Consider the following 14,860-nt stretch of genomic DNA (forward strand, 5'->3'; position numbering starts at 1 on the left):
GTCGAGAATAAGATCTTGTAGTCACAGTCTACACATATAAAGAGCAAATACAATAAAAAGTTGTTCTATATGATTTAAGTATTGAGAGGCCACAATGAATTCTTACATAAAGATATTTTGTGACCTAATACAAGATCATGCTTTATAAAATAAATAAATCCCCAAGAGTTTAAACCAAAGATTTAGACACACGATCTCACTAGATGGGAATATACAATCAACCCCATTCAGTAACAACTTATAACACTCATGGCTTCTGATTTCAATCATGAACAAGTTTCAAATCAAGAATTTAAATCAAAATTTTAGGGACTCAACACAATCTTACAAACAACTATATATTCAGATAAGAATTAAATAGCCATAAAAACTATATCTTGAACATGTAAAGAATATGACAAAGCCTATATACCATATTTTCCTAAAAGGTCATTAAAGACACATTACACATATCTATGTTGCAAGAGCATGTAAGGGTTTCAGGGTCCCTTTAAAACTTGTATTAACCTTAATTGAAAACAATGGTAACTTAGTGCATGTATTTTACTGCACCATTTGAAGACAGTCCCTCGGTTTTGATAGATAAAGGAAACTACAAGTCCAATTATGACTGCTTTATGGATGTCTAATCCGGAAGTATGGGAGAAATTATCATAGTTATTAGTTCAATTAAGTAGGCAAGCAAATGGCATGTGTTGCTGGATGCCACTTTGGGCTCCAAGGACATGGATTCTCTTGGCCTCTCACTAGTTATGCTAGCTTTTGTTATTTGCTCATTTTGTAAGGTCTATAGGGAAAACCCAACTATAGTTGGCTGTCTTTTAATTAAAGAATCCAGCATTTCTTGGTTGCATACATCTGTTGCAATGGTATTGGAATGGTGAAGATAGTGCCTATATGCAAAGGCGTATCAAAACCTCCTATGAATGATGAAATTTAGGATGGTTTTTGTTCTAAAAAGTCACATTCCAATGGGGGAGTACTAAAGGCTACTGTTGGTGAATCAAAGAACAAGCATATTCTCACTCCAAGCACTACATCTGTATGCATGAGATTACAATGGAAGAAAGTTAAAAACACACAAAGATACAAATAGAGACCAATATCAGCCTTTGGAACTGATGATATACAAAGTGTCTCATATGCTTTGAAAACGAACCAAATGCAGCATTAATTTAATGATGGGTTTCCAGAAGAAACTTGATGCTTTCCTGCTCGCCAAATCTGATTATCCCTTAAAAAATTGTAGCATTGTAACGTAAAAATAAATGAAAAATCAAATCTCTCTGCATTAAATTGGTTCCATGTCTAACGGTCACTTGATATAAGACCAAACATTACTTACAGTCAAGAATAAGATCTTGTAGTCACAGTCTACATATATAAAGAGCAAATACGATAAAAACTTGTTTTATATGATTTAAGCATCGAGAGGCCACAATGAATTCTTACATAAAGATATTTTGTGACCTAACACAAGATCATGCTCTATAAAATAAATAAATCCTCAAGAGTTTAGACCAAAGATTTAGGCACACAATCTCACTAGATGGGAATATACAATCTACCCCATTCAGTAACAACTTATAACACTCATGGCTTCTGATTTCAATCATGAACAAGTTTCAAATCAAGAATTTAAATCAAAATTTTAGGGACTCAACACAATCTTACAAACAACTATATATTCAGATAAGAATTAAATAGCCATAAAAACTATATCTTGAACACGTAAAGATTATGACAATGCCTATATACCATATTTGTCTAAAAGATCATTAAAGACACATATCAGTTCAATCTAAATTCTCATATAACAACAGAGCAAGATACAAAAAGGAATAGAAAGAATAAACCCTCTTAATCTGAGAGTTTTCAAAACAAACAACACAGAAATATGCATTCAACAAGAATTTCCTTTAAAAAAAACTTTGTACTAACCAGCAAGCCAAATTTGAAACTAAGAATAACTATCATAGAAATAGAAACTACAGAAAGCTCTGATTCATCCAAGTGACCAACAAAAGCCTAAGCTAAGATGCAGGGTAAGCCAAGTAAAAAAACAGCAGGGCTTGCAATCTCACATTACATTCTGGACTCTGTTGAATATCTTCTGCAAAAAAATACAGAATCCAAAATACCCTCTTCACTCTTCTCCCAACATAAATATTATGTCCTCAAGTCATCTCACAATTACCTTGTCTTGTCTGTAACATCAATCAATAAGCTTATATTGATCGAAACAAAAATCAGGTGATAGATGTATGTAATTTCTAAAGTAGTGGAGACAATAAAGTGTACTTCTCTTTAGTTAGCCTTACATAATGAATGCATACTACATAGTAACATACACCTACAAAAATCATAAGAAGATCTACCATTCCCATATTCTCAATTTAAGGAGCGAACAGATGCAAGTTATGGGTGACTGAATCTGAAAGTTTCGCATGTTACTGGTGACTAGAGTGAAAAATTAACACTGACAGGTAACACCCCCTTGGTAAGATATACGTTTCCTCACCCATCTGCTGGCGGGTTTCCATAGGCATATTAGCTGGCTAAACATATTTGGGAGATCTTCCAGATGTACTGAAGGTTGTTTAGTCTTTTATCTAATCCTCTAAATCATCTGGGTCTAAGTCGGATTCACAACCCCAAACAGGCAACAGTACAGAGGAACTGCCAGTAGCTCTCAGATCAGCCGTGTGTCACACTCTAAACTCACCATGGCTGCCATCAAGATCACATAAATTGACTGGCATGGGCGCCCAAGAAACTTTAGCACCACGCTTCACTCTTGACTCATCTACATGAGGCTGTCGAGGCCATTGTTGCCGTCCAAGCTGCTCCATTTTCTCATCGGAGAATGGATAGACTTCTGCCCCCCATCTCTTTACCAGTGGCAGTGCATTTCTATTGCAAATTCTCCCATTTGGGTCAATTACCACTAATGTGGTCGGATTCCAGTGACTATAGTACTCTCCTATCAAAAAGTAGTACACCTCTGTCTTCAACGACCAAGGATTTCGTACTACTGGCCATGGCACTTTTCTTAATATGCTGTCCAGCCCAGCCAGATCAGAACCTGGTGACATCTTATATGCACCCCGAACCTCGGCAGGGATCGGAATTGAGATCATTTCCATGTCATCGTTGCTCTTTGCTTTCGAATATATTTCTATCAAAGAATTGAATAGTTACTCATCCATGTCATGTTCATCCACGCTGATTAAAAGCAAAACTGTCTTTCCATGTAGCTGATCAACTCCCATCTGCAGTTGTCAAACAGATGAAAGATTGGTGTAAGTAGTGATATGATTGGAGTGATGCAGCTATCAGGATGACTTGAATCAGTGAAATGTAAAACCATCTTACATGTTCTATTGAGTTTCTAAGGAAGATGGAACTTTGCCTTGATTTTGCTGGATCAAACAATGCTCTCAGCAACTTACCATTACTCTCCTGTGGTGTTTCTGCCAATTTCTGGAGGTGGGAATATAGTGTAGATTTAGTCAACAAAAATTGCACACATGATACCGTAACATTTTCCCATGAGGAAAAGTGTTTACGACCACCTTCATCTGCAACAACCTCAGTAACCACAAATTCGAGAAAATCGATAGATGATTTAAAACTAACATTGAATGCTTTTCTGAAGAAAAAGTAAGCATCAGAGTCGACAGAAGCATACGCCATAATTCTTTCTGCAATACATTTTGATAACTCACCAAGACATTTGCCCACATAAATCATTTGGAAAGGAAGTGGGCGCTCATGCTTCACAACTTCTTCTAGTAATTTCCATATGCTGTGATAATTTACAGAACTATTTCGACGGCAGGGATAATGATAGAGCAGAAAGAGGAGAGTGTTTGGTGCAACGGTGGAGACAGAAAAGGGCTCTCCATGGGAGTCAGTAAGAAGGCACTGCCCGCTGAACAACTTTGATGCAGCCTTATTCAACATATTATCTACATTTTCTACATTGTTCCAAATCTGCAAGACAAATGTAATGGGAAGATACGTTAAAAAATAGTTCATTCATATATATAGACGTACACATCTCAGAGTCCTTCCATTTGAAATATGAGAAAGAATAAAATCACCTTCCAGCCTTTAGTTACAGCAAAAGGCCCCACATCTCCTTCCTCTACCATTTTTGTCCACCGGATTTCCAACATTGGGCTTCCAACAATGTGGACCAATTCCAATGTTTTGATATCTCTTAGACTGTCCATCCATTTTCCCTCTAACTTTTCACACCATTCCAAATTCAAAATTTGCAATGATGGAAGACAATGGAAATCACTCGACAATTCTTGTAGCAAAGAACACCGTGCCATATTTAGCTCGGCCAATGACTTCAGGTGACTGAAACCTTCGGGAAGCCTCTCCAAACTCAACCAGCCATAAAAGTCCAAATATCTTAAACTTGTAAATTCAATGAGCCGCTTTGGAAGATTCGTCAGCCGTGGACACCAATCGAATGAAAGAGCTTTTACCAACTCGATAAGCCTGCACGGAATACTTACAAGGTAGGAGCCCACAAATTGTATTCTGACCAGAGCTGACATATTTCTAATATCATCTTGCAGGTGACTGAGACTAATGCATCTAACTAGGGTTAACAGCTTCAAATATGGGTTCATAGCATTTATCCGCTCCCCTTGCTAGGAATTCTTCGCCACCCAGAGTCCTCAATATTTCCAGAATGAAGCAACCGTCCCAAGTTAGCATCCGAGCTAGGTCCATAGACTCGCAATCAATTTTTTCTTCGTAGGTATTTCTGACTTGGCTCTCCAGCTCCAAGATCTTCTCTTCATAGGTCTTCCTGGCTGTCATTTGCAGCTCCACGATCCTATCATTTTCCACACTAGCTAAATCTTCATGGCAGTGCTTATTATTGTACCTCATCAGCATTCTACAAACGGCTCTACCTTTATGCTGGTGCATAAGAGAAACCAGTGCATTTCTGTAATGGTATGGGCCCAATGAAATGCTTGTAGGGACATAAGCTCCTCTTGTTGTTGATTGTTTGAGGAAGCTGGGAACTCTGAATATGGACACATCCGAGGGTGATCGTAGGCGATTAAAATCGGAAATCTCCTCCATGTTAATTATCCATTCCTTTGTGTTGATCCATCCATGTTGTTCTCTATCGCTACCTAATTGGACTGGTGTATCATCAGCCTGGGAATCCGACCCGACATTCTGTGTGACAATCGATGAAATACCATGCATATCTCCCATAGCCATAATCCCAAGAAAACACAAGTTTCAGAAGAATGCTCAACTTCAAAGCATATCCTTCTTGGAAGGTAGAGATATTTATCTCAGCAAATAATGAGTGTTTTTCCAACTATCCAGAGACAGACATGACTCTAGGGAATCTTACTAAATAGTCTTTCAGAAATTGTCAATATTTATCTATAAAATTCAGCAACATTCCAAATATTCTAACTAATAGAAATAGCAGCATACTCATTCCAATAAGCCAAGCAAACGCAAAAATAGTATAATTAATTTGGCTTATTGGAATGAGTATGCTGCTATTTCTATTAGTTAGAATATTTGGAATGTTGTTGAATTTTATTGATAAATATTGACAATTTCTGAAAGACTATTTAGTAAGATTCCCTAGTGTCATGTCTGTCTCTGGATAGTTGGAAAAACACTCATTGTTTGCTGAGATAAATATCTCTACCTTCCAAGAAGAATATGCTTTGAAGTTGAGCATTCTTTTGAAACTTGTGTTTTCTTGGGATTATGGCTATGGGAGATATGCATGGTATTTCATCGATTGTCACACAGAATGTCGGGTCAGATTCCGAGGCTGATGATACACCAGTCCAATTAGGTAGCGATAGAGAACAACATGGATGGATCAACACAGAGGAATGGATAATTAACATGGAGGAGATTTCCGATTTTAATCGCCTATGATCGCCCTCGGATGTGTCCATATTCAGAGTTCCCAGCTTCCTCAAACAATCAACAACAAGAGGAGCTTATGTCCCTACAAGTGTTTCATTGGGCCCATACCATTACAGAAATGCACTGGTTTCTCTTATGCACCAGCATAAAGGTAGAGCCGTTTGTAGAATGCTGATGAGGTACAATAATAAGCAGTGCCATGAAGATTTAGCTAGTATGGAAAATGATAGGATCGTGGAGCTGCAGATGACAGCCAGGAAGAACTATGAAGAGAAGATCTTGGAGCTGGAGAGCCAAGTCAGGAATACCTACGAAGAAAAAATTGATTGCGAGTCTATGGACCTAGCTCGGATGCTAACTTGGGACGGTTGCTTCATTTTGGAAATATTGAGGACTCTGGGTGGCGAAGAATTCCCAGTAAGGGGAGCGGATAAATGCTAAACTCAACCAGCCATAAAAGTCCATATATCTTAAACTTGTAAATTCAATGAGCCGCTTTGGAAGATTCGTCAGCTGTGGACACCAATCGAATGAAAGAGCTTTTACCAACTTGATAAGCCTGCACGGAATACTTACAAGGCAGGAGCCCACAAATTGTATTCTGACCAGAGCTAACAGATTTCTGATATCATCTTGCAGGTGACTGAGACTAATGCATCTAACTAGGGTTAACAGCTTCAATGAGCAAAGCTTCCCAAAACTACTAGGAAGCTCTTTCAACCGTGAACAATTTCCCAAATCAAGCTCTTGCAGAGAGCTCAATGACCCAAAATCCTCTGGCAATTGTGGCAAACGCTCACAAGAATTAAGATCTAGATATTTCAAAGATCTGAGTTGGTCAAGCGAGTTTGGCAGTTCTTGTAAAGACTTACAATATCGTAGACCCAATTTGCTTAAAGCTTTTAGATCTCCCAGACTTTTTGGCAGCAACTTAAGCTTTTTACATCCACCTAGATCCAGCTCTGCCAATAGGGCTAATAATCCAAGGTTTTCAGGAAGGATACTCAAGCTGTTTAAACTCTGTCAATTTTAATGTCTGTAAACCTCGCACCCTCCCAAAATTACATCCAGTCTCAAATCGACCACCATTCAAGCATAATATTTTCAATTTTGAGGACATCTGCAAGGCAATAGCGTTAAGGTTAATTAGGGTTTTTTTTAAACTGCGTTTTTGGACTATATTATATGAACAAGGTCAAAAGAATAGATTACGGTCTACTTGCCTTGTTTAGCTTCAAATCATATTTGCTGTGAGCTAATCTGCAATCCAAACACCTTAACTCTTGAAACATCGTAGGATGAAATGGAATGAATGGAATCGGTCCAGCTTGAAAATAAATAATCTGTTTGAATTGCTGTGTACAATACTGCCCGTTCATTACTATCGTCATGTGCCCAAGGGCGAGCACTCTCAGAAACTTGTGCATCAAACCAAGTTCTTTAGCCGAAATAAGGAAAGGTTCAGATATGTTGTCTTGCAACCAAATCCCTTTAATGCCTCGAATGTCATCCTGGTAGCACATAAATATGAAACTGGAGAAAATAAACTATAGCAAGCAATGACAGGTTTCAAAGGAATCGTGTGTTTCCTTACCAGATTGTTTCCTTCCAGCACCTTAGTCAAGTCATGCGCACCTGTGAATCGTTTGCCCCTTGTCAAGTTGCGACCTACAGTCAAAATGATAGGGCGGACCATCACCCTGTTTTCATATTCCTCTTTCTTCAACAACAGAGCTCTCCTTGTGAGGATATTCAGCTCATCCTCACCCATTATACAGGAAACCTTATCCCAATCCCAGCCATTGAAGAATGAGCAAATGTCAAAAAAAACTTCCTTTGCAGAGGCTGGAAGCTCTTCCAGGTCAAAGAGAAGGCCCTTCTTTTCTATAATATACTCTTCTGCGGTACTAAAAGGTTTTCCACTTCTATTCCAATCAATTACTCGCATGTAAGCTTCATTCTTGTCCAGGCTATGACATATATATGCTCCTATCCGCTCTAGAACAGCGGGGACGCCGTCACATATCTTCACAATTTCGCTGATCTGAGACATATGATGCTGGGGTATTTGCATCCTGCTAGAAAATCCCATTTTGTTGCACAAGAAGTCCAAGGCATCCTGAGAATGGAGGGGTCTGACAGGGTATACGCGTGTAAGGATCCCACAGCCTGAGATCACGTCTCTAACCATCTCATCTCGAGCAGTGAGGAGAAGTCTAACCTTTTTGCAGGACTTAGGTACAAGCTTGTCAAGATCTTTCTTCCTCAGCATGCAATTGTCGATGTAAATGAATGCTTTCATGTTTTCAAACGCGTCTCGCTGTCCATCCGGATTGTTTATCATGCTCTGGAAAGGCACAGCAGTAAAACAGTCCCATCCTTGCAAATCGAGTGTGGCAAGAACAGCATCTGCCAGGGTTGTTTTCCCCAAGCCGCCAAACCCGTGTAAAATAACTGCTACGGCGACATTTGTTTCGTCCTCCCATTCAAGAAGTCGAATTACACTATTCACTTGATCATCTATCCCAGCTGTTAATGAAATTAATATCCGTTCGTTAATACATGCAAATCGAAAATAAACTAAGGTAGGATGGGAAATCGATAGACCTACCTGCATGGTGAGGAACAGCAATGTTCGAAGAGAGAGGCACTAGTTTGCAGGATGGAGGCAGCGGCACTGATTTGGGGGATGAAATTTGAGGATGGACTTCTGAATCAGACGAAGAAGTCTCATACGCAACAATTTTCTCGTTACCCTTGCCACGAGACGAGGAAAAGCACAGGCAACACCCGGGCAGAAATTTTCTTCTGTTCGATCTCCTGGCCTTCACCTCCGGCAGACTCTGATTATTGCTTGACATATTCAAACGCGCGAAATCTAGATTCCAAAACAAGGACGCGTTGCGTCGAGTTCCTGCCTGGAGTAATTGCGGGCAAAAGTGAACAGAGAAATCGAAAAGTTGAAAAAACTGGAGGGCTTTTGCGAAAGAGAACTGAAATATGGTGGAAAAGGTGCTTATTCTTTTTCTGTATGGGATTCATTTGCGTGTAGCAATCAGTGGCAATGACTTATATTTTAGATAAATCCACTGCTAGCTGGCATTTCTTTCTAAAAAGTCCACTGCTAGCTGGCATTTCTTTCTAAAAACTCCACTGCTAGCTGGCATTTCTTTCTAAAAAGTCCACTGCTAGCTGGCATTTCTTTCTAAAAACTCCACTGCTAGCTGGCATTTCTTTCTAAAAACTCCACTGCTAACTGGCATTTCTTTCTAAAAAGTTAAGGGCAGTTTTGGAAGGTAACTCTGGCAGGAGAGAAAAAACGTTAATTTGTTTTATATGTTGTTTTATTAGTTTGCATTGCTCATGCATTACACTTCTTACGGACGGCTATTTCTTTTTCCTATGAACAGAGTTGCTTGTCCTATGCAAAAATCAGGTGAAACAAAAATTGTGTATTGCTAATGTGAAAATTGATGAAATGGAGCACACAATTATAATGAGCATCTGATATTCGATGAAGAGTTTTTGGAAATTCTTATGAAAGAATTTATGATAATATATTCTTATTCATTAAAATAGTACATATATTACAATATTACTTCATTTATTAAATAAATTCTATTTATAGACAATAAAAAATTATAATATTTTATAAATTATTAAATTGTCTAATAATATTTGAACTTTTGAAAAAAATAAAATTATATAAAAGTAAAAAAAAAAATGATCAAGAAGCAAACATTTCAGTTAGGAAAAAATATGTTTAACACAACTATTTGAACTAAATTAACATTTATGTACTGCTATTATTAGTTATTATTAATTTTAAATAACTTATTAGGTAGGTTGCATACTTATAAAATTAGAAGATATTAAAATAGTTACCTTAATAACAAAATATTTTTCAAAATTTTTATTATAATAATTGACAAAATAAATAATAATAAAAAATTCAAACTTTAAATTTAAATTCTAAGTAGAAACTCATAATAATAATAAAAAATAATTTATTATTTTTAAAAAATCTTAAATATAAATAACAATAAGCTATTATAAAATGAGTAGTTAAGTAAAGAAACCTCATCCTACCATGGAAGCATTTTGCAAAGTCCACAGTCCCATTAAACTGAAATCGTTATTAATTGAAAAGATTAAATTTTCAATAATTTTTTTTAAAACTAATTATTTTTATTTTCTTAAATTTAAAAATTGAAGTAAAAATTAGAGTATGAAACAGGAAGCCATGGTCTATGAGATGTAAAAGTCCCCAAACCTTAATTTCAAACAATCAATGCTTTTTAGGCCCTAAAACAAGAAGGACTAAAATAGGGCAATGGGAAAATCATCCCTGGCATTAACATTTGTTTATCCAAAGTGTTTTGTCACTGATAAGGATGAGATTTTGTTAATGTGATTCTGATCATTATGTACGGTGGGGCATTTTTTATTCTTATTCCTCTTGTCTGGATTATGAGTTCGGTGTGTGGCTTTCATATGGATGAGTCACTCATTGTTGTTTAGGCTACTCTAAACAAGATTCTGACAACTGTCTCTCTTCTCTTGCACTACAGAAGCTTCACTCTATTTATATGGACGATCTACATTGCTCCATCATAGTGTGCAATGCACAATTTCCATAGTTGCAAGGCAAATGGGAAAAACTTTTAATCCAAATATAGCAATTCAATGTCCATTGGAAAATATTGTCAAGAATCTTAGCAATGAAAGAGCAGATTTGAGTAAGTTTTTCATAATTCTGGTACTAACAGTGGTCTGGTGGCATTTGTCACAGGCATTAGTCATTGACACAAGTCTCATGATGAGGATTTTGGAGCCAGTTCATCCAACGGTTTTTAATAATTTATCTTCACCATTTTATTTTAGATGCTCACTCATTGTTTTTGGTTTTCAATTATTATTTTGCAGTATTTTCTTAACACCTGCTATTATTTTCTTTTTATTGTATTGAGATTGTTCCTGTAACCATGAATGCTTTGAAAAGATTTATTTAATGTTTTTTGTTTCAATAGCAGTTGAACTATTACATTTTGTGTTTTGTTGTAAGAATTTGCTCAAACATACATTCCTCAATTACAGTGAAACTGTTTGAGGAAAAATATTGAATTAGGAATCAAGTAAATCACCAAGCCCAATTTTGATTATGAGTACCATAACCAACAACACAAACATTGTGGTTGGGAGAAAATGTTAAAAGATGAGTTGGGCTCATTACCGCGTCCAACACATACATGTGTTGTGGTTAAGGATAAATGTTGAATAGCAAATCAAGCAAATTATACCATCCAATCTGGTTGTGATGTACCTTAACTAACAACATCAATGGAAGTCTAAGGTGATTTTAATGGAAGAGATATGCCTCTGTCCAGATATGTAAGTTCAATTTCATGTATATATTGCTTTTATGTGTATATAATGCTATACATCAGCTTTGTTTAATTATTTATTATATAAGTATACATAGCTATAAATACATCAGCTTTCTTTAACTATTTATTATATATGTCCATACAGCTATACATGTATCAACTGTTTAACTATTTATTTCAATGAAATTTAACCTAGATACGAGGAGATAAGTGTACATACAAAAGCTATACATAAGTCTCTATCATTTAATTATCTTACATACCAGGGAAAATACACACACAAGAGATGTACAGGCTATCCATGCATCAACTTTATTCAATTATCTATTTTTTTAAAAGGTCTCAGATAACAAAAAGAGAATTATCTCTCCATCCAATCAAAATCACCCAAGACTATGTATATAGAAGCTATACATAAATCAACTTTTAATTATTTTAATTAAAAAATTGGCTTAGATAACAAAACAGAGGAGCATATTTCTATCAAATCAAATTAGTTGTATATACCCAACTACCCATACCAAAAAAATGTGATCTTAATTATCAATTTGTATAAGCTTAAATCTGGACAATGTACTCATCCCAAAAAATGTGATCATAAAGCCAAACTATGCCCTTTACCCTGGACTTCTCTTCCCTTCCCAAAGGGTGAGTGAGGCACTCACACCCATGATCACATTCACATTCCAATCCGAACAAGAAACAAATCAATGAGGAAAAACAAGAAATCTTCAAAAACATGAGACTCTTTCACATTGCCACAACACATTATCAAAAAACCATAATGCATGGACTCCCAATATAATGCATACTCCATTGACACATTCCTCATAATTGTAGATCTATTTTGCAATACTCAAGAAAGAAAAGGAAGCATAGTTTTGCAACATCAACCTTGGTCCAAGCTAGGGTAATGATAGTTGTAGTAGAGCTCCCTTAATCTCCTTCCAAAATCTAACTATCTCTAAACTTAGAGAGTGGCTGAACAACCCACTAATTTGGCCAAGACCCTCTAATAAGGCCTTCTCACTACTATTTTAGCAAGGAACATCAAGCCTCCTCCTCTTACATTGTTTCCCCTCCAAAATAAGAAAGTTGACAAAGTAGGATGGTTAGGGTACACTCACAGGAAAACACCAAATTTTGAATTAGTTCAAGAGGTCATTGTTTCAGGGGTCCCCTAAGTTAGCTAATCACTAAAATGATTGAATTTAGGCCTCTAACATGTTATACTACCATTAGGGTGGCTTATTTCCAATAAAATGACACTTTAGGATCCCATTTAATCCCCTTAAAATCCTTGACAAGTTTGAATTCGAAAATCAACATGATGTTGACCCATCCTAACACTCTCTCCCAAGTGGGTGTACTTAAACATTAATTTGAAGGAAAGGAAAGGAATAAGATTAAGTGACCTTGTGACCAACACTATAGGTGACATGTCATCAACACATAAACAAATACAAGTGTCAAGTGACACATTAAAACACATTACACTTCACCATGACCTACCCTTAATGCATATAAATTATGATTAAACATTTCCTCATACAAACAAATTTACATTATGAAACAAAATACTTTCACAATGAGGCTTTTGAATCTTCCAAAGATTTCCCTTGGTTGAACTATGTTCATAAAGGTTTGGAGGCTCATGCATTACATTTTTTTAGTACTTCATATCATATTCCTTAAAATCTAATGCAATAAATGCAATAAAGGAAAATGAATTTTTTTTATAGAATTAATCATGTGAAAAAACAATTTCAATTTCTGAAACAAGTTAGCAAAATCGCCATTAGGGTGAGGGAAGCAGAGATGGTGAATATCTGCAAGCCAACAAAACTCTAAAAGTAAAGAAACTAATTTCGTCAAGTATTAATTCACTTGGGTTTGTCAAAATGATTTTTCTCACCTGCTATATATATATATAACACATAGTCTCTGCACATCTGAAATACCTAGTAACCTCTATTTATGGATTTTTCTTTTGAAGAGATTGGAATCTTTGGTTATGAACAATGTGATTTCAGAGGAGGAGAAAGTTATTCTTGGATCATTTAATGGTATTATGGGGACACTGTTTCTCTTCATAGAAGTTTCTTGATACATGAGAAGCAAAACCTTTACAGATTTTGAGAAGGTTCTGATGAGAAGCTTTGATGAGAAGCTTCCAAATTTCTAGAAGTTTAATTTATTTGAAAGTTGCAATGTTAAAAATAATGTAATTTTAACTCAAATAAATGGGTTTTTTCATTCTTGTAGGCAATGATAAACGGATGAAGTTATATTTATAGATTATTAAAAATATATATTAAATATTAACTATTTGCACATTGATGAGGGCCTTGAAACTGGCTCCTTGAAAAACTTTCCAAAAACTAGCTTTCTATTCTTGATCTTGATATGCATCATGTATGGATCTTTAATTTTCCTCTATTTGTTCATCAGAGACCACATTAGCCAGAGGACGACCTCTTAGACCAGATAGCAAACCCCATTACTACAGAAAGAGGGATACTTGATCCATACATGTAACACCACTCTCTAACAATAGTAACTGCTAAACTACTAACAAGATGACCCAACTGTACGAAAAGATCACTAAAAATCATATCCAATTGGTCTAATAGCTCTATATTTCTAAAATAATTTCTAAAATAAGAAATACTTTACTGAAAATGAAAGAAACATAGTTTTCTTGAGGCTTGCTAAAAATTATGAGACATGACTCTTTAGAACTTGGCCATAAAATAAGGCCATATGTTTCAGAAGAGTAAACGATAGCACTTTGTCAAAATAGTTGAAGTCAAGTAGCAATGTGTATTCAATTTGAAATCTCAGATCCAAGCTTGTTTCCCCAGCAGAGAGCATGTCCTCATATTCATTTCTATCCACGAAAAATAGAGAGTTCACCAATGACAAAATGAATGAAAACAAGGATAACAATTTGTTTTGCATTAACAATCTTTGTTGTTGCACAAAAAATAGTGCAGATGTGGAAGATATATGTAGGCACATAAGTAGAGAGTTGCAATCACCTTGATCATAGTGCTAACATGATGTAATGGGAAAATCTTTCTACTGTAGGCATGCAAATGGTAAATAGGGGTAAATCTTTCAGAGCTAAATAAAAATTCTGTGATATGTAAATCAAAAGTTCTAGTTGCAATTGATTTGCCCCTATAAAATAACAAGTAATGTTAAATGCAAGGTCCAAAATATTTTGAGCTACGTCGAGCAAAATACTTAATAGACACAGTTAATCAGAAAATATCTAGCTATAGTAGCCAAGTAAGAATGTAAATATAATGATAGCTATCTGGATCTGTTTACTTTGCCTTTTTTCAAATGACTAGATGCTAAGCAAATCATGAACAAATAATGATTGCCACATTCCCAACTCAGATTTTAGTGGATCACCAATTTTGTTTTTCAGCCAGCTTTATAAATATATAAACAGAGACACAGATAGATAGATGGACGATGCCACTTTCAGCCAGATGAACATAAGAATGTAAAGATACTAGAGTACAACA

At 35.9% G+C, this 14,860-nt stretch overlaps 2 protein-coding genes across 4 annotated transcripts; both read right to left on the reverse strand.

Annotated features, from left to right (window-relative positions):
* Positions 1-2,055: 2,055 nt before the first annotated feature.
* Positions 2,056-5,508, reverse strand: LOC149550701 (uncharacterized). 3 transcript variants are annotated; one of them, XM_089786270.1, is made up of 4 exons: positions 4,107-5,504; positions 3,729-3,996; positions 3,376-3,581; positions 2,056-3,272 (listed from the first exon to the last, which is right to left on the reverse strand). In XM_089786270.1, exons 1-4 carry the CDS (start codon positions 4,647-4,649, stop codon positions 3,198-3,200), a joined length of 1,092 nt encoding a protein of 363 aa, XP_089642396.1. In that variant the 5' UTR covers positions 4,650-5,504; the 3' UTR covers positions 2,056-3,197. The 3 variants fall into 3 exon arrangements, with proteins under 3 accessions (XP_089642396.1, XP_089642395.1, XP_089642393.1); XM_089786269.1 differs by having other exon boundaries at positions 3,453-3,996; positions 4,107-5,508; XM_089786267.1 differs by having other exon boundaries at positions 3,376-3,996; positions 4,107-5,505.
* A 630-nt stretch (positions 5,509-6,138) lies between these two features.
* On the reverse strand, positions 6,139-8,972 carry LOC149550702 (uncharacterized). The gene is made up of 4 exons (XM_089786266.1): positions 8,546-8,972; positions 7,529-8,463; positions 7,158-7,445; positions 6,139-7,054 (listed from the first exon to the last, which is right to left on the reverse strand). Exons 1-4 carry the CDS (start codon positions 8,793-8,795, stop codon positions 6,926-6,928), a joined length of 1,602 nt encoding a protein of 533 aa, XP_089642392.1. The 5' UTR covers positions 8,796-8,972; the 3' UTR covers positions 6,139-6,925.
* Positions 8,973-14,860: the final 5,888 nt, after the last annotated feature.

Source organism: Cupressus sempervirens, chromosome 6, assembly GCF_028749045.1.
Source record: "Cupressus sempervirens isolate cs-2001-9-10 chromosome 6, ASM2874904v1, whole genome shotgun sequence".
NCBI classification, from domain to species: domain Eukaryota; kingdom Viridiplantae; phylum Streptophyta; class Pinopsida; order Cupressales; family Cupressaceae; genus Cupressus; species Cupressus sempervirens.

What these genes read in the sequence shown, in the direction of transcription:
- LOC149550701 (XM_089786267.1), bottom strand. Translation starts at nt 4,649, where the DNA reads ATGAACCCATATTTGAAGCTGTTAACCCTAGTTAGATGCATTAGTCTC. An exon ending in CTGTAACTAAAGGCTGGAAG is followed by an intron (nt 3,997 to 4,106) that starts GTGATTTTATTC and finishes TTTGTCTTGCAG; the next exon opens with ATTTGGAACAATGTAGAAAA. An exon ending in TTAGAAACTCAATAGAACAT is followed by an intron (nt 3,273 to 3,375) that starts GTAAGATGGTTT and finishes TGACAACTGCAG; the next exon opens with ATGGGAGTTGATCAGCTACA.
- LOC149550702 (XM_089786266.1), bottom strand. Translation starts at nt 8,795, where the DNA reads ATGTCAAGCAATAATCAGAGTCTGCCGGAGGTGAAGGCCAGGAGATCG. An exon ending in TGCTGGAAGGAAACAATCTG is followed by an intron (nt 7,446 to 7,528) that starts GTAAGGAAACAC and finishes ATGTGCTACCAG; the next exon opens with GATGACATTCGAGGCATTAA. An exon ending in ATGATTTGAAGCTAAACAAG is followed by an intron (nt 7,055 to 7,157) that starts GCAAGTAGACCG and finishes ATTGCCTTGCAG; the next exon opens with ATGTCCTCAAAATTGAAAAT.